We start from the raw sequence: 24,918 nt of genomic DNA on the forward strand, positions 1-24,918 counted from the left end.
TATACCCAGAAACAAATAATCCTTGAAACTAGTAAGAGAGAAACATGCATCTTTTCATTTGTATTTCAGCCTCAAAGGAGAGGTGTGGGTGACATGGGGTAGAGGCTTGTGACTGAAAGACACAGTAGGAAGGAGACGTGGGCTGGGCTCCAGGGCTGGGAGGAAGTCCCTGCAGATGTACAGCCACGCACCTGCCAGTCAGGTTGAACGGCAACCCTGCAGTCAGAACGCCCCGAGAAAGCAGGGATTGTCCATTGCATGGAAACCACGGGACTCTCGAAAGTGAAAACACGAAACACGGTTTAATGGCGTTATTCAGTCACAACTTCAGACACCCCCTTCAAAAAAGACATGCTTTATTATAGTTTTGATGTCAAGTCCCTTCTCTTTTACATTCAACAATTAAAATTCCAGGGAACTGGGGAGCAGTCGCTAACCCCATAGAATTCTAGACCTGAAGGGGTTTTGCTTCAGTGCTGTCTTTAGAAATTAGTATCTTGTCATGCAACTATGTCCGTTTCAAAATCAGGTTAGATAAAACGCTTGCCAGTTCCCCCATCATAGAATAACTGCATATCTCTCTCTCTCTCTCTCTCTCTCTCTCTCTCTCTCTCTCTCTCTCTCTCTCTGTCACTCACTCACTCTAACTCTCTCGTTAGTGGACTCTCCTTGTTTCTTGTAATAGTCATTTTCCCACAATAGTCTTCTTGTTTGGAGCATGAGCAGATCACACCCCACATACCCAGCCACCTTGGTTCTGCTGCTCCTTTGTCGAAGCTGAAACCAAAGACTATTCAAAAAACTACACTTTTCTATAAGTAGCCTCAGGGGAGAGCAAGTAGCTCTATCAAATAAGTGATGTTAAGGATTATTAATGCAGAAGCCATCTTTGCTCCCTGCCACTATCATCACACCCGACTGTGAGGCACAGGGTCATGTTCTACCTTGTACATCTGGCTTCTGCGAAGAATGAAAAGCCACTAAATCAGAAATGGTGGGTCTCTGTGTAATGGTAGCATTGTGCTGAAAATTCACGTAAGGTCTTGTAATAAAACCGTACTCCGAGGCCACTAAAGGGATGTCTAAGTCCCTGACTGTTGAGTAACTGACTTTATAAGGCCTACTTTAGTTTGTAGCCATCAGCAACAGTACCAATAATGGATCAGACATTTAGGGCCATTTTCTTCCTCTACATAGCGGGAGCTTTTGCAGTCAGTGCATGACTCCTAGGCACGGCTCTTCCCACTGCACCTCCCGTGACTTTCTGTTCTGAGGAATGAGCCTGTGGCCAGAGATTCCCCCAAAGCCTAGCCTGGACTGGTGTCAACCAAGCACCCCGGATTATGTGTTGACATGTCATCTTGGGGTCTCTTCCCTTCCCTCTATCTCTGCACCACCACCTCTGTGACCAGCCCCCCCAATTCACACCCTCGCTGATCGACCCCAGCACTGCAATAGCCAAGCACACGCAGGGCTCCTGATACTGGACTGTCCCTAGCTAGGCGTTTCCACCCACTCAAAGAGTCTTAGCGTACCACAGTCTATCTCTAACTCCACCCCTCTCTGTTTTGACAAATAACACTTCTTCTTTTGTTTATTTATTTATTTGTAATTATTTGTTAGAGAGAGAGAGAGAGAGAGAGAGAGAGAGAGAGAGAGAGAAGGTGAGCGATGGCCTATGAGGCTAGAAGGCAAGTCTTGGAGGTCAGCTTTCCCTGACTTGTCTCTCTTGCTATTTCTTTTGTGAAGCCTTCTCCTGTCCAGCAAATGTCTGGCCAGTTCTCCTGTCTCCCATCCCCCATCTCTTCCTCGCCATGACGCACACCACTACACTCAGCCTTTCCCATGGCTTCTGAAGACTGAACTCAGCTCGTGGGCTTGAGTGACAAGCACTTCCCCACACGCAGCCAACGCTTCCCCTTCTCTGAATACATGCGGCACGTGGCACTTTCCTTGAGAGTTACTATCTCAGTTCTGCGTTTCCCTGTATCCTGAAAGCCACTTTCTAGTCTAGACGCTGGGGTGCATCTGAGATTTGCAAGAGCTTGGATGATCCTCGGATGTATCCCCATTTTTCCCTCAGCCCACTGTGCCAGTTCCTGCCATCTCTGCTTCCTGTGGATGCCAACTCCTGCTCACAGTGAAGGCTGAGCCACAGCTATAGGAAGCTCTGCAGTGCAGTCTCCACCTAAATCGACTCTGACCATAAATCACATTCTCTCCTAGTCACCTTTTCTTCCCCTGCTGGGCAAGGAATCTGTCGGGACAGCTGGCCTCCTGTATGAGTCTTTAATACCTGTCTTCTCCTCATAATCACACAATTCTTCTAAATAGTTCATCTCTTTCTCCGAGAGGGACCCCGTGTGTCCCCCTCCTCTCTCAGAGGATAACGAGTCACAACCACAGAGCATTCCACCTTGACCAGGTCCCAGAGCCCCACCCTTCACCTCAGTCTTCACTAGAGCCATGAGTATCCCATGAGGCTCAGCGAAGTCTCCAGTTGTATGTCCCTGTCATGCACCAGGCTAATATTCCCTCGCCTCACTTTACCGCCACTGACCCATCGACATGTTCCGGTCTCCAGAAAACCTTGTATCCTCCAAAGAAGGTTTGAGGACATTATATGGATTTCTTTCAGAGTTTTCAGTTTATAACTAAAATTAAAGGCATGCACAACAGCTCCTGGGGTAAAAGCATCTGCCTTTAAACCTGGTGACCTGAGTTCAGTCCCAGGATGCAAACAGTGGAAGGAGAAAACCAGCTTTCATAAGTTGTCTTCTGACCTCCATATGTAAGCTGTAGTATGTATACACACACACACACACACACACACTCATACATATGTGCAAATAAAAGGTAATTTAAAACATAAAAATCTTCTTAAGCATGTGAGTCTATCAATTATAGGCAGGCAAGATTATATATCACCCCCTGCATAAAATAAAAATAGGTATTTTATTTTATACATACATAACTAAAATGGGTATTTTGTGATATGTATTAAATGTATCTTAACAGTCTTATACAGATCAAAGAAAACCAAATCTCTACATCTGAAAGGAAACACATGAAACCCTATCTCTGGATTTAATACAGTAAAATGAGGTGTACCATAAGTCATTCTGGTTCTATTTAAAAGATAATTATTGCAGCATCTTACCATCAGGAGTGCTGAACACAGGGTATCCCACAGTGAACCAAAACACTGTCTGACCTCACAGCAAGGTCTCTGAGCAGGCAGGCCACCCTGCCCTTCTAGGGTCAATGATCCAGCTGTGTGTCTCTTTCATTCCTGTAGTTCTTACTTCTGGGCAATGCCCCACAACCACACTGAGATGTTCAGAGGTCTTGTTTAGTGCAAGAAAGGCAATTATGCATGCAGGCTTCTCAGAAAAGAAGCTTTCTGCAGAGTCCACACAGACATAAAACACCAGGGAGTTAATACCAGGAAAGCCATTCACACTGTCTTTGGAAGGTCTCTGTCTCCGGGTTCTGCCTATCTCAGTTGGAAGTTGTCCTGGAACGTGGGCCAGCTGTGAAAGGGCATGTGCTTAGAATTATGTCTACTGTAGACAGTGACTGGGCTCTGGAAAGTGGGGGAGGTGCTCGCTCACCTTGCCTCTCTGGTGTGGCTTGCCAAATCCTAGAGATACCTAGCTTTCGTAGCTCGGCTAAGGCTGGGCTGTTGCTGTAGGGACCATTTCATAGACCATTCACAGAGGAAAGCCTCCAAAGAAACTGTACTGTCCCCATGAAGGACATTAAGCATTGTGTCAGTTAAGGGCTTAGAACAATGACCCAGGGAAGAAGTGGCAATAGCCTAGTACTTTGAGACAGGCATGAACGGTAGGCTCTGAATGACACACACGGAAGGGTCTCCAAAGAGGCGTAGGAGAGAACAGGTTTGGAATTGTGCTGTATATTACTTGGGAGATAGCAAGTGGGGTCAGGGTTGCTGGGTTTCGTGGTGTACGCGGTGGGGTGGGGCTGGGGCTAAGGAACACGCAGAGGACTGGGAGGGAGCATGAGGCACTATGACATTTTGGGTGTAGAGGCTGCTGCCATCAGAGGTTGGTAGGAGACACTGAAGGGAAGGAGACAGGAAGCTGGGAAAACTCTGGGTGACTCTGAAGAGCTGAGGGCTGGCCAGGAAAACCTGCGCTTGCTGTGCTCATGAAGTGAATCTTATCCTGTCTCAGCAGGAGGCCAGCGAACACGGTAAAGGAGAAACTGACCTGATGGAAAACCACTTTTCAAAGGGCTTCTCTGTATGGGCTGCACAGGTTTCTCTGCTGGCTTCCTCTTGTGGCTCTAGGGTATATGCCTGTCTTCCTGACACTTACTCCATAGTTCTCTCAGAGGCTCTGGGATGGAATAGTCAGCTACGCTCCGGTCTCCTCATTCTAGTACTCGGCTGACTGGACCAGGAGGAGAGTGAGGGTGAGCCAGAGGCCAGCTGCTGGGAGACCCTCCTTATCTTAAGAAGGAAACAAGGAAGGGAAGGAAAGACAGTTTCCCTCAACTCCATGGCTCACTTAGCCACGTGTACCAGCAACTTCCCATGCTCCTCAGGCCTGTCTGTGATCCTAGGGCAAGCACAGAGACAACAGGATTGATTTCATAGGATGGCAAATTGTAAATCTAATGAGATAGGACACTTAAAGTACTTCAAACAGCATCTCGGAAGTAAGACCCCCTCAAAAGACGTTAAATTGTACTCTGTGGAAGCTGCCTCAGCATTGATAGTTACACCTTGCTTTTTAAAAACTCAAATAAGCCACTATGAGTGTTCAAAGAACCTTGATTTTACTTACCAGGAAAACATGCTGTATAGAGATTCAGCTGTGAAAAGAACGTGGTGTAGGTTGCCTCCCAGGGTCTGAAATTATAATTTGTAATATCCCTCGCCTCCTATGAACCAGAGAGCTCATCTTACACAATGGCGCCCAACCCTGAGTGTCTCTTCCTTGGGTTTGGGATTGCATTTCTTCTTTCTTCCTGTGTCCTTGTTCTTTGCAAGGCTGTATGGTGGTGAACAGCCCCACCGAGCATTTCCTTCTCAGCATGTGCCAACCATTGTGAAGGAAATAGATGTACTACTGGTCTGCTGCTATTGAAATTTCTAGACTTTACTTTTCAAATGTGGAGTCCCGTGGGAGGACAACTGCTGAGCCTCACCTTCTGTCCGGCAGGGTGAACATCTTTAAATATTCTGTCACAGCAAATCTCAGTGGCTTCCAGCTCGGGCCGCCCACAATGGAATCCACTGTAGAGCTGCCAGTTAAACCTGTTCAGACCTTGAGAGGGACTTACAGAGCCCCCTGGGTTCTTTTGCCTTCTGTTTGGAAAATCCTCATCCAAGGACAAGCAATTTTCTGTGCCTCCTTGGAGAAATTCCCAGTAACCCTAGAGGTTTGGGGCAGAGGATTAAGAACTCCTCCACGTCAGACCCATGGGAACATGATACCCAGCACATGGTTGGAGACTCACTATGTTGTCTCATGGTGGTCACTGTTACTCAGTGCCCTCCCACCAGTGACTACTGGAGTGACCGTCGAGTTTGCTCCATTTTGGGGATGAACTGGGGCAGGAAGCACTTATTTCTGCGTGATAACACACCCAGGTATTGGTTAATAATTTGAATCAGGTGGTGAGGTGGAAACACAAGATTGTAGATCTTACACTAACCCTCCCTTCTTCAACATGAAAGGGAGTAAGACAGTAAGTGTCATTCCCTTGTAAACCCCTTATTTTAAAGATCATGCATTTTAAAGAAACGGGGCATATGAACACTCAAAGCCCAAGCGACCTCTAACTGGTTCCCATTTTGGGACATCTTTCTTGATTCATAGAGCCTGTCAGCAGGGTTAGACACATCAGTAGGCTCAGAGCAGGGCTCAGTGGGACTGGCAAGGAAGAACTTACTTTGACCACCAGGGTAATGGACTGAGCTAAGTTGGGAAACAAAGCCTTAGGTAGATAAACTTGGGACTGAGATCTGCTTAGAGGTCAGGAGTAACAGTTCAGCATCACCACCCCAGGCACCGCAGCCCCCCCCCCCCCCGAGACCTGAATGATAACTGTACCTGGACTCGGGCCGATCCCCCTAAAGCATGGCCCCTTTCAAGAACTAGGAAAGGTAATGATGATGGGTCCCCAAGCTTCTACAGGTAGCCATAGAAGTGCAAGTTAAAAAGGGAGAGTCAGAACCAAGACTGACGGTTAGCATTCCTCACGTGCACGCAGCCGTAGGCGCGTTCAGGGATCTGCCGTGCTACAGGCATTCTATAAGAGGGCACAGTGGACCCAGGCATCAAGCTTCCTCCATAGGAGATTTCAATTAAATAATCTCAGAGTGCTCATTGCCAAGAAGAGCTAAGAAAGGATCACTTTGAAAAGCAGCAATGGGCCATGGTCTGAAGCGTGGCTGGGAAGGCCTGTGGGGACATAGGCAGGAAGGGCGGAGGATGCCGGAACCCTTGACTTCCCCACTATAGTCACAGTGACTATAGTGATGTCTCCATGACTCGGTATGTGGCACAGGCCCAAGTACCTAATGAGGCCACCTCTATGTTCCAGGGCTTTCTCCACACTGGGAAGACTGTTTGCACGGAGACAGACTCAATGCAGAATTCTCCTACTGAATAAGTAACAAGCCGTTAAGTACACAACCAGAGCAAGGGACCTGGTGATTGATGGAAGCTGATGTTTCCCTGTCCCCTCTGTAGCCTTCAATTAAAGTCACGGAAATCTTCAGCCTCTATGGCAGGAGAATGGCACGAACGTGCCCAGGGAATGGCTGAGACGGCTGGCATAGCTTCTTCACAGGAGGTGGCTGTGTATCCCCATCCCCAAAGGGATTAGACACAGAGATGTAGGGCACCTGAGTCTGCCTCTACAGGGGTGTAGGCCTGTGTTCTCCGAACAGCATGGGGCAGAGGGGATAATACCACAGAAGCTCTATACCATGGAAACGCTATACCACGGAAGCTCTATACCATAGCCCATTGCTAATCCACAAGAGCAGAGTAACTAAAGCAATCCCTCAGTGTGCTGCTATTTCTATGTCCAGACATGCACATGGAGATGAACTCTGATAATAGTGGATATGCCTTGTTTTCCCTCTGTGGCTTTATTATTTATACAATGCTTTCATTTCAAGGGCCCTCCAAGTTGCCTTGAAATGTGTTAGTGTAGTTGTCTAAAGAAGGCAACATTGACCCTCACTGTAACCAAGTGATTTGTCACAAGTCTGTTGGTCTGTCTGTCTGTCTGTCTCTCTCTCTCTCTCTCTCTCTCTCTCTCACACACACACACACCTCAAACAATTCAAACACCTGCAAAATCAATCATCTGCCAGCGTTACAATCCTGTAAGTGCAGGAAGGCGTCAGTTCTGAGTGTGCCCGAGCACTCGTGTGACGCTCCACGGAGAATATGCCTTTCCGAGCCTCTGAACTTGTGTCTCCCTCATCCCCTTATATTTTTCCTTGTCTTACATATGCTGTCAGTCCTAGTCCCTCGAGTATGCATGAGCTTGAGCTAGGGTTTGTGTAATTTTTTAAAGCTGTAGTGGACAGTGCCATGTGTAGGCGTACTAACTGGACTCAATGGGTTATTTAAAAATAAATTAAGTAAATAAAGAAGAGGAATAGGACATGGAGATGAGGGAGAGAAATATTATGATGTCGGAACTGGCATTCTGTAATACATACCCCACCCCGTGCCACCACACACCCACCCTGTGCCACCACATACCCACCCGGTGCCACCACACACCCACCCCGTGCCACCACGCACCCACCCCGTGCCACCACGCACCCACCCCGCGCCACCACGCACCCACCCCGTGCCACCACACACCCACCCCGCGCCACCACATACCCACCCCGTGCCACCACACACCCACCCTGCGCCACCACATACCCACCCCGTGCCACCACACACCCACCCCGTGCCACCACATATCCCACTCCCACTGTTTTGTTTTTGTTTTTTGTTTGCCTTTTAGCCAAGCTACAGGAAAGAGTTCCAAATGCTCAGATCTCAAGGGGTTAAGGGAAGCGGGTGGCCAGGCACAGTCTGCCAGGGCGCTCCATGTTCAGTGGGAAGCACACAAGCAGCTGCTTCAGCCTCTTAACTTCTCTCTCACCTAAGAGAGTCACGTGGAAAGAGGAAACTAGATTAATTTGACTGATGACACCAAAGAAGAAAAAATATTAGAAACAAGAAAAGGCCATGTTTCCTACAGGGGCTCATTTCATCCCACGTACCACTTCCCCGGGACAGCTGCCAATTGTTAGCAGCAAGAGTAATGGTAGCCATTTTTAAAAATCTCACTCCTGAGTATCATGGAGATAAATAACTAAATGATGGAGAAATCGCTTTCTTTCACGGTCGTAGTTTAAGAGGAGTAAAGAGAACTCGGATGCAGATAATATTGAAAAAATTCAGCCATGACTAAAACATTGGCTTCTGTGGAGGGTGAAGTTTTAGAAAGAGATCTGTTCTGCACGGCTGCTGTAGAGGGGCCGCCAGCTCAAAGCAAAGGGTCTGTGTGCGGGGATGAGCAGGTTTCTTTTAAGTCCTAGCACTGATCCAATGGGCAATGATGCATCTTTGTGTTTGCGCAGGGCCCATGCAGGAGACCATCTACGACTTCTGGAGGATGGTGTGGCATGAGAACACAGCAAGCATCATCATGGTGACCAACCTTGTGGAAGTCGGAAGGGTAAGCTGGCCCGTCCACTGCAGACACCCTGTGGATCCTTGCCAAGTTAGCAATAGAAAGACATGAACCATGCTCTCGAAGTATTTTATACACTCCAAAAAAAGCTTAACTTCCACCCTAACCCGGACAGCTATCCAGGAAAAGGCACTCAGGATTTAAAGGCTGTTGTTATCTGGCTATACTGAACAAACAGAAATATCTCTAAGCCTTAATGCTGGTTGGTGTGGACATCAAAATCCCACAGGTGCTATAATAGACATGAGAGGGTTGTGTAAATCGGGGGCGGGGGTGGGGGGACGGGGAGGGTTGCATCGGCTCTGAACACAGTGTGCAGTGCTGGGATCTGTCTCAGAAACCCAGCATGTTGTCATGTTTCAATGTGTCTTTGCCCTAAACTATGAATGGGGCACCATAATCTGCATCTAAGGACTGGTATTCCTGTCTTTGTTGAGTGTTTATAGGTTTTCATTTTTATTTAACCAGGGGGCTGATGGGTGGCAGTAGTCTCAGCAGTGCATGCTATCAGTTTACTCCCAGAGTACAAAGTTTAAAGGAGAAAATGTACAGGGTACAACTACCTTTTATAATGGGTCCAATTCCATGGTGACACTCAGCCCAACTGAAGAGCCCATTACCTCTTAGGGAAGTTGGTATTTATACCCAGCGAGGGCAGCCTGGTACTTGTCCTGGAACTGAGTTATTGAAGCAAGAAACTTTAAAAAAAAATGGGGGGTGGTTCTTAAGACTCTCATAAGGAATCAGGTTGCAGATATAACAGTTGTCTTAGAAGAAGATCTCAGCAAGTGGAATATACTAAAAACTCTAGAAAAGATGGCAGGCTAGATAACTGACCTTCCACAAACATCTTGAAATTTGAGATAAATTATGTTTATTTTTAGAAGCCCGTATAAATCAGGTAAGTATGTAAATAGACTTGTTTAGAACATGCAACATAAAAAAATAAAGACCTGGAGTATGCTAAGGGCTGGAGAGTGCAAAGATGGAACAACGCAGTTGCCCAGGAGCAGGCAGGGGAACCGCGTGTCTCTGGGTGAGAGGCACCTTGATGGTCACGAAAGTCAAGAGATAACATCCTGGGACCCTCAGTGTGGACATAAAACCCAAACTCTAAAGGTGGATGATCAGATAAAAGGCGAGGGAGGAAGCGGGGAAGAGGGGGAAGGAGAAATATCCACCTCCCATGAGAAAATTACAGGAACTTTGCTGCAGCTTCACTCAGGATCCAATGAAAAGAGCCTCTGCTAGACTCAATGGCCAAGATAACACCAATGTACGGTAGGAAAAGCTGTCACAGCAAGCCACCCCTCCGTGTCTGTGGGTCTCATGGCCGTGGATTCAATCAGCAGTAGGTCATACAACAAAAAGAGAGCAGCATCTATATTCAATATGTACAACTATTTCTCATTATTATTCCTTAAACATAGTATAACAATTGTTGATATAAAATGTATACTGTATTGGGTATCACAAGCCATCTAGAGATAATGTAACTACCATATATAGAAGGATATTGCCTAGGTTCCTTGTAAATGCCATAGAAGTTTACATAAAATTATCCCTGGGGTATCCTAAAACCAATCCCCCCATTGATATTGAGGGAGGAGTTTATAAACTCACAGGATGCAAGTAAAATAAAAAGTGCCCAGATGCTCTTAATGAAAAGAAAGCTGAGATATCTAGTTCAAGAAAGTGAACAGAGTAAAACCAAACAAAAATAAGAAGAGTAGAGTGCTTTACTAAGTTATTGTAATAAAGATCAACACATACAAGCCTAGTTATAGGAAATAGACAAATGTTTGGCGACAGATTAGAAAGAAAAGAAAGAAAACCACATGTCACCAACATTTGAGAATAGTGGCCCTATAAGAGAATAAACTGAATGATAGTAAATTTGGTAATCCTGAGGGAAAACCTGTTCTCTAAGACCTGTTCGAAAAGAAAAGAAAATTCTGACAAAACAATTATTTAAAAATTGAAGCATGTACAAAAGTCAGCCATGAAAACGTACTAGCTTGAGGGGGTTTATTGGTACTCGATATTCAAATTTTGTAATATTGAATTTTATAAGTTATAAAGTACTCTTATATGTTTTATGAAATGATTCTAAGGAAGTAGAAAAGGAAGATTGCTATCTTACTTTCTGCAGATAGGACAACCTTGAAATCCATCCCAGACAAAGACCATAGGAAAAGAGAAAATTATAGGTGTCACAAATTGATGGGAAGAGATAAATGGACCAATATGTCAAAACAGAGAGCCCAGATGTTGACTGCAGGCCTAAGTGGAAAGATATATAATTAGTGAGCTTTTCAATCAAGCCAGCTGGGACATTTGCCTATCCATGTGGACCAAAATAAAAGGATGTCTTCCTTATGCAATATCCCAAAGTAAAAGCCAAAGACCTACATATCACAAATACATCAGGCCAGGCGGTGGTGGTACACACCTTTAATCCCAGCACTTGGGAGGCAGAGGCAGGTAGATTTCTGAGTTCAGGCCCAGCCTGGTCTACAGAGTAAGTTCCAGGACAAGCCAGAAAAACCCTGTCTTGAAAAAAAAAAATCTTCAAAACTTCTAGAAAACAACATAGAAAAAATATTTTAGACTTTGTTTTTTTTTTAAATTATTTCAAAGATGACAAAAACCTAATTCATTAAGAAAAAGATTGGAATTTTTGAAAATTCAACCGTACAGAGTTGCTATACAGCAAAGATTATCCAAAAGGACAAATCGAGGCATGTATAGGTGGGTCCGTTATGTATTAATAAATCACATTTCTTTCTTTCAACTCTGTCTTTCCTGGGAGCTAGTGTGAGTGCAGGGGAGCTGGCTTGGAGCTGCTCCAGCAGGTGCTGGTCATGTGGGCATCCTAGACAGGATCTCTCTTACCATAAGGAAATAGAATGCAATGGTGCCTGTGTGTCCAGCAAGTCAGATAGGGATAACTCAAAGGTGAGCTGAGAGGCACAACACACAGCCATCTATTTTCTTAGAGGCCCAGAGGTTGCCAAATCCACTTCCAGGTCAGCAAGATCCAGAACCTGGAGAGGGCTCCTCCTGGCTTTCATGTGTCTGGCTGCCTTTGCTGAGACTTTAGTAGCATGGAGCACACGGCAACTCGCCAGGTTTTTCCTAAAAGGGACGCTAATCTTATTAGATCAGAGCCCCAACCATTTTATGCTTGCTTATCCATGCTTCTTCATCTACAGATGTAGCCATCATGGGGAATGGATGGGTGGTCAGATTATAACATTTGAATTTGGGGGTATAGAATATCCATTCCATGACCCTCTACTTTGGGGGAGATCTGGTATAGATCACATGAGTTTCTCAGTGTTGGGGAGGTCATTGTCAGTATGAGGACTCAGTAAGTAATAGGCATAAACTTAAATGTTCTATTTTTAAACCTCAGACCAACAGTGGTCCATATAAAGACCCTGATTCTCCTGGGTATTTTAGGAGTGCAGGGGTGGCACCAGAATGTATTCTCATTTAAGGGATGATGTGACTTTGTCCCCTCCATCCTCAGTAAATAGCAAGGGCAGGTGGCTTCCTGGGTAGTGTCAAAGAGCAACTGAGAACACCTTTTAGCTCTTCCTTGACAGAGCAGAGAATTCCCTCCTCGGTCTTACATCCCTCCTGAGGAACAGCACACTCATCCACAGTTATAGAATGTCCACATCCCATCGTGAGGCCTGTGGAGGTGCCCAGGTTTCACAAGCTTTTACAACAGCTACACGCCCCGCCCCCGCCCGCCCCGCCCCACCCCGCCCCATGGAATTAGCTTCCTCAGATTTTAAATATTTACATCTGAGCTGACTGCTTTTTTTTTAAAGATTTATTTATTTATTTATTTATTTATTTATTTATTTATTTAATGTATATCAGTACACTGTAGCTGTCCTCAGACACACCAGAAGAGGACATCAGATCCTGTTACAGATGGTCGTGAGCCACTGTATGGTTGCTGGGAATTGAACTCAGGTCCTCTGGATGATCAATCAGTGCTCTTAACTGCTGAGCCATTTCTCCCATACCCCCAACCCCCAGAGATGACTTTCAAGGGTTTCCTGGAGTAAACTGCTTTAAAAGTCAATAATCAGTACAATAACACAATCCATTAGGTATTTAGGAATGAATCACATGTGTATTTTTTTTTCTTAGTTGAAATTCCCAACTGTGCTCTAACCTAACTCAGTAGACTTAAGAAGGGATGATCGTTACACGTGATAAATTCCTTTACATTCAGGAAGGGTAGAGACAGCGTGGTATTTGATGGAATGATGGAAAGAAGACTGATGTGTGTGTTGCTACAGTAAAGGTAGCCACAGAGGCTGGAGAGATGGCGCAGCAGTTAAGTGCACTAGCGGTTCTTGCAGGGGACCAGAGCTCAAAGTCCACTCATAGGACGGCTCACGGCCACCTGTAACTGCAGTCCCAAGGGATCTCACGCCCTGCCCTCAGCACTGGGTACAGACATGCACACAGGCAGAACACCAATAAATGTTTTTTTAGAGAATTAGTAGTAAGGTACAAAGGGCTCCTGGCAGGTTCTGCTGGAGATCTGACTTTGTTTCCATCAGCTGTAGCTAGGACAGCTGAGGACGCCCCCAGTGGCAGCCACCATTTCCTTTCCATTGGGCCTCGGACCTGCCCTGTCCCCAGTGGTCACTGATGGGCTTCCTGACAGTGGCTTTAACAAAACAGTATGAAAACTCCCTCTGAGCCTTGGGATGTCGCTAAAGGAGGGGTGGGTGGGCATCGGGTTTCCAGTTTATTTGTAAATCTATACCCTTAGGCTTACGAAAGATAAAATGGTTGAGTTTTGTTTTTAACAAATCCTAAGCTCTCACCCTGTTGGTGGGGAGGGTGTGGGCGATCTCAGAAGAGGCCTCTAGTCCCTTCATGGAGTTGTCTTCAATTAGTAGTGACATTAATGGCATCTCTTCTAGAATGTCTGCCATGGATTTGGAAGTTTTGACAAGAAGTTTTATCCCATTAGGGGGAAAGGCTGAGATCTTGTTCCAGGCCGTTTCCTGGTGTTAGTGCTGTGCATTTGTGTAGAGGCAACTCCCACTTCCCATGCACAGAAACAACAACAAATCATCCAAGAAATCAAAATGACACGATCCTTAAGGGCAACCACTACCCACTTAACATGAGCACCGCACACAGGGCGTCCTTCATGAATTACCCATGAGCCGCCCGGATGCGTGTCTGTTTACACAGACCTGCTGCCGATTCATTAAGCCGGTGCTGGGGACCTGCTTCCACCCTTTCCTACCCTCAAGCACTCAGCATTAGGGGACTTTAATTGCCTCCACTGAAGCCACTGGGAGGCCTTTCCTGTCGCTGCACCTGGCATAGAAGACAGACATGCTCCACTCTTCTCCAGTGGGGACCCAGGCACATCTGCCAGGACCTGTCATTATCAGAGATTCCTGTGTCACTCTCACACATCCTCTCTCAGCTGGTGTGTCTGAGAAGGGACCCTCGTCAGCTTCCCTGGCACCTGCCAACAGCTGCGCACCTGGTGGTTAAATGGCGCCGGAATGTGTTGTGATTGCCTTCCCTGCTTAATGAACCCACCTGAGGGACAGGTAGTGTCTTATCCTGCCTCCTGTTTCCCAGGCACCCCATTTACGCTGTTTGTGTGGAGATTCAACAACACTGCCACGGTGCTGAGCTAATCCATCTGCCAGAAGTCTCATAACCAAATCTGCAGGGCTCCCAGAGGAGATTTTTGCACCGGTAATTTAAGCTAATGATTTCTAAACATATTTAGTCAGTTTTATGAAGACCTCATTAGAATGTGACTGTTTATTAAAAATCCAAAGGAGGTCTCACAGTGATTTAGGGAAATTCTTGTTGAGTCACTGAATAGTTGTGGTAACAGATGACAAAATGTCTGAGAACTAAGGAAAGTAGGGAACACAGATGTTCACTTCTGTCATTGATGAAGAAGGGAGGAGACCACAGGACACCGAAAAGAATTTCATCTGCCCAAAGAGGCCAACCTCAAATTCTTTCCATAGTATTTCTCCCTGAACAAATAGAAGTAAAAAAAAATGTTTAATACAAACTCTGGATGTCAGATTAGCTTACTAATAAAGAGGGTAGATTGAAATTCCAGGTGCCCATGTTACATAGGAAAAAAGAAGATCAGTTTTCATCAGCAACCTCCAAGCCCAGGACCAATGAGAAACTCAGAAGGTTGTAGGTCCCAATGCATGGGTCTAGTTCGCTTATGTACAAGAACGGCCCTGGTAACCCTTATTGGTACAAAATGGCGAGACCCTTTCACTACACAAACTTGACTTGTTTGAAGATATTGATCCATCTTAACTGTGAGGAAAGAGAAAAAATGTTTTTTTATGCACTCCTGGCTTACTTGTCTGAAGCACTCTCACTTTTCCTTTCCACAGATTATTTTTTAATGAACCACATTATTTTTTATTGAAAAGAGACTTTTCATACAATAAATTCTGATATGCTTTCCCCTCTACCAACCCAGATCCTTCTACCCTCCCCACCTACTTTGCCATTTCTTTTTTAAACAGGCAGACAAAACACACAAACAGAAAACAAAGGGAAAAATACAAGAAACACACACACACACACCAACCAACAACAACAACAACACAAAACTGGGAATCATAATCTACAAGCAAAAGACCAATAAGACAAAAAAAAAAAAATAGTGTCCAAACAAAGCAACATGAGACAAAAAGTATACAAAAATGTCATTGCGTTCATTTGGTGTTGGCCACCAAATGCTGGTGCGGGGCCTGCCTGTTACTGTGTTTAATTTATCCACTGAGACTGCATTAGAGAAAACTGAATTTCCCTTTGCATGTGACTGCCAATTGCAGACAGATTTTTCTAGGGATGAGAATATGTGTCTCTTTCCCCCCCCTCTCAGCTCTGACACCATCTGGCTTGAACCTGTGCAGGTCTTGTGTGCCCTGCCACAGTTCCCGTGAGTTCATTTGTGTGTCAGCCCTGTTATGTCTGGAAGAGGTTGTTTTCTGTATCCATTCCCGTCTACTGCAAGAGGAAGATTCTCTAACGATGTCTGAGCAAGACACTGAGCTATGAGCTTAGAATGTCATTAGGAGTCATTTTACTGCTATGTTCCTGACCAGCAGTATTTGGCCTCCCTCTAGGCCCATGGCCTGTCCACTCTCAGGTTCTCGGCTGCCCAAGGAATGTCAGGCATGGTTCCAGCTCATGAAATGGGCCTTAAAACCAACTGAAGGATGATTGGTTTCTCCCTCATTGAGCCACTATTGCACCAGAATATCACACATTCAGGTCACTGTTGTAGATCACAGCATTTACAGCTGGGCTGATAGTTACCTTTCTTCTCAGGTAGTATGCAGAGTACCTTCCAGTAAGTCTCGGTCAGTAAATGCTAGGGAGTGGGGGTGAAGGCTATAGATAGGCAACAGATAAACTTCTCTGTGTTCAGGGAATGTTCAATGTAAATGTTATCTTCAAGAATAGAGCTTCATCACAGTTTATAGAGAGCAACCATTGTTGTTGAAATATCTAATCTCAATCCAGGGTTTCTACCCTGCCATTGACCTGGATAAAAGACATACACAACCTTTATATTTACGATAAACCTTAATCAACACAAGAGCTGGGCAGATAGCTATCCTCTACAATATTACGTCTATTTCCCAGCCAATAACCCCATTATATAATTTGCCATGTTTTGCCTGGGCTGCTCTAAACTCCAATTAGCCAACCCACTTGACCATTACTTTAAGATTCTTACTCCCGTGGCACTTCCTCCTCTCTTCATCTTCTTTTTCCCCCTCCTTGTGGTCCTCTCCGACCCCAAGCCCCCGAATCAACCCCACCTATGTCTCCTATGCCAGATATTGGCAGTCAGCATCTTTCTTCACCAATCAGGGATAACTTGGGGGGGGGGCAAGGTCACCTGGGTCTACGTACAGTCTCTGGGGACAAGTGGCATTTAGCCTAGCAAAAGACAAACTTCAACAAACCAGTTTTTAAAGATTATTTGTGGCCTGAGTGATTACAGTCTTAGCCTTTGATTAATCTGTGTTCTTTCAACAAATATCCATCTCCGTTGATATCTACCGCAGACATCCACCCATCGCATGGAAGAGCCAGATTCAAGTCTTACCTCTCACCCGTGCTTGATAGCTGAATTTCACACAGCTCATTAACCATCTCCCCCAAATAAAACACCTTACTGTACGTATGCTAGTCAGTCTAAGCTGACTACTCACTGTGATATCTTCTTGTATCATTCAGTACTAAGAACAAACTTTGGTACTTACTCCAGTTCAATGCCAAACCATGTAAATACCGATATGAATGGCTCATTTACCTTCTGTCTTCACGGTACCAGGACAGTAGCTTCAAAGCACAACCTTTCACAGGAGCCTTGGCAGCAACATACTTAAGGGCCATCCCAGCACATGGCATGTTCCACTCTGGGTCTAATTCACTGCTATATTAGTTTTGTTTGTTTTTTTTTTTGTTTTTTTTTTTTGGTTTGGGTTTGTTTTGTTTTTATATATATATAAATGGCTCCTAACCTTCTACATCTGCTCAAAGCCCCTTAGGGATTTCTTTTTATACTGATTGGAGCCTAAATGAACTTGCCTTGTTCTCTATGCCCATTTTAATATGGCCTCCAACTCACGCACACAACCTTATCCCTGCCAGCCATACCTGATGCTATGGATCAGATCTAGAAGGTCCCCACAGGCCATATGTTGAAGGCTTACTCTCCAGGGTAGCACAATCAGAAATCGGTAGAAGCCTAAGGAGGCAGGGGCCTGCTGAGCAATCTTCCAGTTGTTGAAGACGTGTCCTTGAGGGGCTGTGAGGACCACGGCCCTTTCTCCTCTTTCTTTTGCTTCCATACCACAGGGATTCCTCTTTCTGGCCTCCTCTACCACATATGGCTGCCATGATGGCCTGCCTCAATATAGTTCTGAGACAATCAAGACAACTGCTCATCACCTGAAACCTCCAAACTACACGCCAGAATAAACCCTTTCCTTGTAAGGCAGATGTATTTTGTTATAGTAAATAAACATACACACTCACACACTCATACATACACACATATACATACACACCCCAAACATTTGCTATTTGCCAAATATGTCTCTCACAAGAAAAACCTTTGACTGTAATGGGAATGGAATTTTCTGATTGTACTATCCCATCCTGATGCCACAGTGGAATGGAATACTGAGATCTTAAAATGTCACTAGTATAAACAAGAAATTTAATTTTTATTGAATTTATATTAATTCAGATTTCAATAACCATATGTGACTAGTGGCTATGGTGAGACCTTTCTTTCCTCTGCCTGCTTAAACAGGACCCTTCTTTCATTAATAATTTATTACAGAACCCTTTCTAGGAAAAGAACAGCAAACGGGTGATTGGAGTCTGCCTATGTAGCCCATGCTAGGCTGAAGCGCACAGTTCTCCTGCCTCACCCTCCCATGTACTGTGATTATGAGCAGGGAACCTTTCATGACTCTTCAGTGCCTATTCTATCTCCCCCACTGTCATCCTCTTTCATGCCACTTACCATTCTGTCCCAGAGGGTGACTTTTAGCTCAGCCCTTCCTAGTTGATAGTGAGTTAGAGTCTCTTCCAATGCCCATCACAATACCTTTATAATTCAAAACTCCTCATCCATAAAAGACACAACACACACACACATACACACACACAAACTTGCCTGTCTTGCTGGATTAATCTGAGGATCAATATATGAGCTGAATATCTATTGGTCCTTTTCCCATGGCCACAAGCTGACCATCTCAGTCTTTCCTGTGCAAACCACCCACTGGGTCCTTCGATTGAGGCCCACAAAAACAATAAGTCAGAGCTTTCCCAGACTTTGTCAGCAGAGAGAGCATCTCTATGTTCAGAATAGTACAGTTGATTCCTTTCTCCTAATTACAGGGAGTACAAGTTATTTGCTTCTACTGCTGTGAATATTTGCTCTTCGTGCCCCAAACTATCATAACTTTAGCAGAAACCTAGGAATGAGAGAAGGTGTCCTCTGACAGTAACTAAGCATTGCCATGCTCCAAGTCAGCTCCCACAAAACAATCACTGGGGAAGGAGACACCTAATGCTACTGAGCCATTCTGTGAACAACAAGTGAGGCACTTGGTTGCTTCTATGGAAATATATAATATATGAAAAATAACTCTCTGGTCGCACCCCTGAGCTTTGAGAACCTAAAGAACGCAGTTCCCTTATAAGAATCTAAAACATCACAAAATATCAGACAAGAGAACCAATTTGTCTAGTTCACAAATTAATCTAGGGCCAGGCCTGTTAACCCTTCTTAGTGTGTATTTAATTAGTCATTTAATGATTCACTTACTGAATCCATAACACTAAGAAGTAGAAAGATATTTATAATTCGCTCATCTTCATAGCACATCAGATGTATTAGAAACCCTAGTCTAACAAACAATTAACTGTGATAGACTTAAGTCAGAATGTGATAGTGCTAATGAGATAGGATCTGCCTACAGAATCCAGGACTTGGAGATGGCAGAGGGAGGCTGAGCCCTCCCAAGAGAAATGACTACCATTGGCAACAATTAGACACAGATTATTTTGGCCAAATAAGGAAGGAAAGCCACAGAAAGGAGAGTTGGTGTCAGGAAGAGAAAGCCACAGCCTGGTGCATCTGTCTTAGAGTGGACTGGGACTCTGATCCTGGAATCTAGTTTAGAGCTTGTTGAAATGGGTCTGCAGTGGAGAGAGGTAAAAGGAGAACGTCTGTCTTACTGGAAGCCATTGAGGAAGAGAATCAGTTAGTCTGGTTATCATTGTGGAAACAGTTCCGACTCGACACAGTAGAGTACACCTGCTGTCCCCGCTATTCAGGCAGGAGAATCCATGAGCAGGCAGGATGACATAGCCAGGAAGAAGGTGATGAGGGAAGGAGGAAGCCAAGGAAAACAGTGACTGTGGTGCTCACTGCAAAGTGGCTAGAGAGGAGCCTTGGGCTCTTCACTAGAGAGCTGACTCAGCAAGAAGCAAGTATGGCTAGGGCTAGCGTGTTTATGGGAGGTCACAGTTTGGATGTGATTGGAAACGGTACCATTAAGGAAAGACGAGAACTTGGATATGAGTGTGGGTCTCTGGCTTTGTGACTTGGACAGTTAAAGTGAAGACTGTTAACCAAGTACCTAATAAATCCCTCCCTACCTCACCCCTTCCTCTGATTAACCAAGTACCTACCAAATCCTTTCCTACCTCACCGCTTCCTCTGAGAAAGGGCTGAAGATCTAAAGAGAGGGTTGAACATCTGTTTCAGTATGTGGAGTTTGAAAGCTGAATGAAAGACAAACCTGAGGAAGTCTCAGGAAAGAGGTGATCTGAAGGCACTGCACAATCTGACGTCTCTTCCTCACTTGCCACCATCGGCTGTGTCTTCTCTTCCTTCATCTTTAAGCTAGACATGACTATCAAGATGAGAAGAAAAGACATGATCTAAGAAGTGTCAAAACAATGATTATACTAATTAGTACCCGAGTGCACGTGTGCACATACGTGGGTGACTGTGTTCAGTGATCGGATGGTATATTAGTCTATCTTTTCATTACTATAATAAAGTGCCCGGGGAATCTACCTTACAAAGCAAAGAGGCTGATTAAACCCCACAGCTCTGGAGTCTAATCGTCTCAACGACCCTGTTCAGAGTCATTCAAGGTCCCCCTTGGCTTCACTACATCATGGTGGGAAACACTAAGCGTCTCTCTCCCTCATTCATTCTAAAACCACTGGAATTCAAACACACAATATCCACCCCGAAGACATAATTCACACTGATTACATCTCAGAGATTCCACCTCCAAGACTGCTAGTGGTATTCCCTCGCTGTCTTTGTAATACTGTTAGCATAAGACTTTGGGGATTAAACTCCTGCGTGACTGGGAAGGGAGCTGTGTTTGAGTGATAGCATTTAACATAAGCAGAAATGGGGATGGACAAAGAAGCCATCGGAGACAACAAATAAAAATACAAGAAAGGAAAGAAATGGCAAAAGAAAATCAGACAAAATGAGAGCTTGCTCCAGTGATCAGGACAGGCTGTGTAGAGATGGCATAGACAGCCACCACAGGCGGAGGCTGCAAAGGTAAATTGTGTCCTTGGGCACTGGTAACATGATTAAACTCTGTGATGATGGTTTCACAGAGAGATGTGGGATTCATCTGGACCTGAAGGCTGCTAAGCTTTCCTGGAGCACTGAGTATGGGACGGGAGTTGGGGGCACAGACAGCCAGGACGCGCAGCAGGCACGCTGGAGATGTGTTCCATGTCAACAGAGAGTGCCGAGGCTTTGTCACAGAGAAGCTGAAGTACAGTTCTAGAATGGAGTTTCAGCAGCTTGCTATCAACAGTACCCGGGGGCCCTCATGAGGAAGGACTGTGAACAGGGGACACATAAGAGATTATGCAAAGATGGCCACTTAAAACCAGAAAAAAATAGCCAAGAACTTGACAAGAAAGTATCCCTAGACTACTCCTCCCTCCCTGATAGGGAGGCCTATCAGGGTTATTAGGCCATGTGCAATAGAGATCAGTTCTAGCTAATTAAAGTCAAAGGGGAATTTATTGGATGCATCCCAGTATCCCTAAGTGCTAATGTGGAAAGTGAAGCTTGCAGACAGACTGGAATGAGCACAGCAAATCCAGAGCGTAGGGAGCCAGACAGCGTGGTGGGATGCCTGACAAAGACAATGAACTTGACGCTCCTCCTTCCGTATGCTCAAGATTCCAAAGATGGGGTAGAGCATCCCAGTCCCTGGGGTTGGTTCACATACCTTCCCTGTGCTCAGATACTCTGTGCTAATCAGGGTTGTTTTATCATCTTTATACAAGCTAGGGCTATCTGGGAAGAGATAATCTCAATTGAGAAGATATCTCCATCAGACTGACCTGTCGGCAAGTCTGGGGGACATTTTCTCTCGATTAACGATTACTGTGGGCAGACCCGACCCAATGTATGTAGTATAACAACTGGATGGGTCCTCCTGGATTGTGCAGTAGGGCAGGCTGAGCAAGCCAAAGGTTGCAAACCAGAAACCAGTGAGCATCATTCCTCCGTGGCCTCTGATTCAGTTCCTGCCTCTGATTCCTGCCCAGCTTGAGTGCCTCATGTGATTTCTCTCAATGAGAGACTGTGGTTGGGGATGTGAGCCAAATAAATCTTTTCATCGACAAGTTGATTTTGGTCATGGTGGCTATCATGGCAATAGAAAGCAAACCCAGATAGCCTTTACTGAACAAGTCACCCACAGGGAAGCAATCTCTCTCCACGTAAGGATATTAAGAATTCATGGCGAAGGATGTGTACATGAAATGCATCCTCTCTTCATTCTGGCTGCTGTGACAAAACATGCTGTCGAGAAGCACCATGGGAGAGAAAGGGTTTGTGTCAGCTTACAATTCCAGGTTATAGTCCGTCATTGCAGAAAGTCACAGGCAGAAGCGTTGAATTGCTCGTCATAAAACAGCCATAGTCAAGGACAGGCAGGAGTGAATGCATGCATGCTCACTTGATTGAGCCTACCTTGGTTTCTCTGTCCTGTTCCTTCCTATGCACGGAGCTGACCACAGTAGCCTGAATCTTCCCATGCCTGTCAGTCTAATTTAGACAGTCCCCCACAGACATTCCCATAGGCCAACCCAATGACAATCCTTCATTGACCCTCTGGGGTAACTCTAGGCTGGGCCAAGCCAACAATTAAAGCTATTGATAACAAAATTAATATATGAACTGCAGATGCTGATGACAGAGCCTGCCCTGTGGACTCAGCCACAATGAAGAAAAGGGAATCTGTAGACTGAGGTGAATCCTGTCAGACACTTAGCTGTAGAGGGGAGAGAGTGATGTGGCTATAAGACTGACAGTCTGTTTAGGGGAAGAATCCAGAAAGAGGGAGGGTGGAAATCTTGGGAGTGGGCGGACAGGGTGCAGAGGAGATGGGGAGGAAGAGTGCACATCTGTGCTAGGCCTTATAAGCATACATGGGATGGCATGGTTCTTACTGGAGGACAGTGGTGGGTGTGGTTAGACTTAAATGAATGCAGCCAAACACAACACACAGTCTCCGGGAAGTACCATCTCCAGGAAGATCGGCTTACAGAGTAACAAAAGAACACTAGCGTGACTGAGAGGCTAGGGAAAACTGGGCAAAGGGCTGTTTTAGAGCTACAGGACAGCTGCCTGCAGCAGGGGGCTGCTTCCCTTGTCCTGGGGAGAGGATTCCTGGAAGAAAATCTAAACAAGATTGGGTGCCAGAGGCAGGTGGCTGGACTTCCGAGGCTACCAACAGTCAACCGGCCTTCGCGCAGGGGTGTGGAATCCATTATGGTTAACAGCCATGGCGTGGTCTCAGGAGAAGCTCTCCACCCTAGTGGCGAGTGTGAGGTGCTTGCCAGTGTCGGGACAGATTAGAATGTAGAGACAGAGCTGAGGCAAGAAGTGGTTCCTGGCTAGAAACCTTGCTTCCTGCCCCTTAGAGGCCTCCCTCCTCCAGCTCCCTAAACACAGCTGCTAGCTGGGACCAAATAACTCAAACACATGAGCCTGTGGGAAACATTTTATATCCAAACCCTATCAAGTTGGGTATGATTGTGGATCCAAAGTCAAAAGCATTTGGGGCAAAGGTGGAGCCAGCAGAGGCTCATCTCTAAGTCTGAGTTCCATAGTCTTGAAGGGAGAGGAAATTAACCAACTCTCAATCCTGAGCTTACATGATGATGTGCTGTTACTGGTTGTCCCAATTACTAAGAAGACCCACTTAGAATAACAAGTATATCTGGGTACTATCCATAGGACCCCACAGCACTCCGAGTACCAGCATGGAGGGAAAATCTGGGTTCTAGACCCTTAAGAGAAGGCAGTTCAATCCAAAGACCCAACGAGGGGGAAGTGGCCATCCCTCTCCTCCCACACTTGACATAGGAATTGTGGGGAAGACTTGGCATGGAATGTTGTGGTATGATTTATGCAGAACATAGAAGAGGGTCTTTCTTAGCTTTGTAAGCCTCCTTTTGAAAATGATCTTTAATATAAAGTCTTACATTGTGTGTGTGTGTGTGTGTGTGTGTGTGTGTTGGAGGAGGTGTTCCTGGCACAAGATGACAGTCATGACGGTCACCGCTGTGTATCACCCGGCACAGTAAGCCCATCCTCTCTCCAAGCACACTGCCTTTCTTGGCTCAGAGGTCCGAAGCCTCAGGGCTGCTCCAGAGTGCAGGAGGAAGGGGTTCCTGAGAGAGTGCTGAGCCTTGGGAGGGGTTTCTGGCTGCTAACTGAGGATCTCCACATGCGTGCACACCCCATGGAGACCTGGGCATCGGGAAGAAGTCTATTCCCATGCACAAAAGTAGGGGTGGATTTTTCTTTTAAATCTAAAATGTATAATTCTTAGAGAATTGTCACCCATGTCCCATTGGCCCAGTTCCATCAGTAAGTCTGAGTACTTGAAAGACAAACTGTAAAGAAAAGGAAATGAAGAAACTGATTCAATTATAAAGCCTCCTGTGACTAGGAAACTCTTGACTGACTGCTAAGTTGGGCGGTTTTGAGGCTGGTGAAAGAAGAAGAAACAAACTCTCAGACAAAGCAAAGAGAAAACCAGAAAACGGCCCTTGAATCTAACCAAAGCCTTACCAAGTATTTTATATCAAGCACTAAAACACTACATTTTAAAACCTCAAATCATAAAGCTTTATAATATACTGATCATCTGGAATGTTAATCCTAACTTTCATAAACGTTACTGGGATATAGTTCTTTCAAGTAAACATATGCAAAAATAATCTATTTACACTCATGAGGATACACAACTTGCAACTTCTCAGGCATGATAAAAAAAAGTTCCTCATAAATATATGCATATGCATATATACACACATAGATGCATGCATGCATACAAATGAACATAGGCATGCACACATGCATGTACATGCAGGCATGCACCTGTGCACAGACACACGCTCTGATGACAGTTTCAGAAGTGCTCTTTACATGTCGGGGAATGGCAAACTGCTGCTGTCTGCTCTGCATGAAGGCCATGGTCCCTCTCTTATGAATTCCGTATGAGCCGAGTAGAGCACTAACGAATT

At 45.3% G+C, this 24,918-nt stretch overlaps 1 protein-coding gene across 1 annotated transcript in view; it reads left to right on the forward strand.

The window, feature by feature from the left end:
• Ptprm (protein tyrosine phosphatase receptor type M) overlaps positions 1 to 24,918 on the forward strand; it is a 525,410-nt gene that overhangs the window by 460,951 nt on the left and 39,541 nt on the right. Inside the window, exon 21 of the mRNA XM_052193354.1 lies at positions 8,633 to 8,730. Coding sequence (XP_052049314.1) covers positions 8,633 to 8,730 — 98 coding nt within the window. The remainder of the gene's footprint in view (positions 1 to 8,632; positions 8,731 to 24,918) is intronic.

This window comes from Apodemus sylvaticus, chromosome 9, assembly GCF_947179515.1.
Source record: "Apodemus sylvaticus chromosome 9, mApoSyl1.1, whole genome shotgun sequence".
Classification (NCBI taxonomy): domain Eukaryota; kingdom Metazoa; phylum Chordata; class Mammalia; order Rodentia; family Muridae; genus Apodemus; species Apodemus sylvaticus.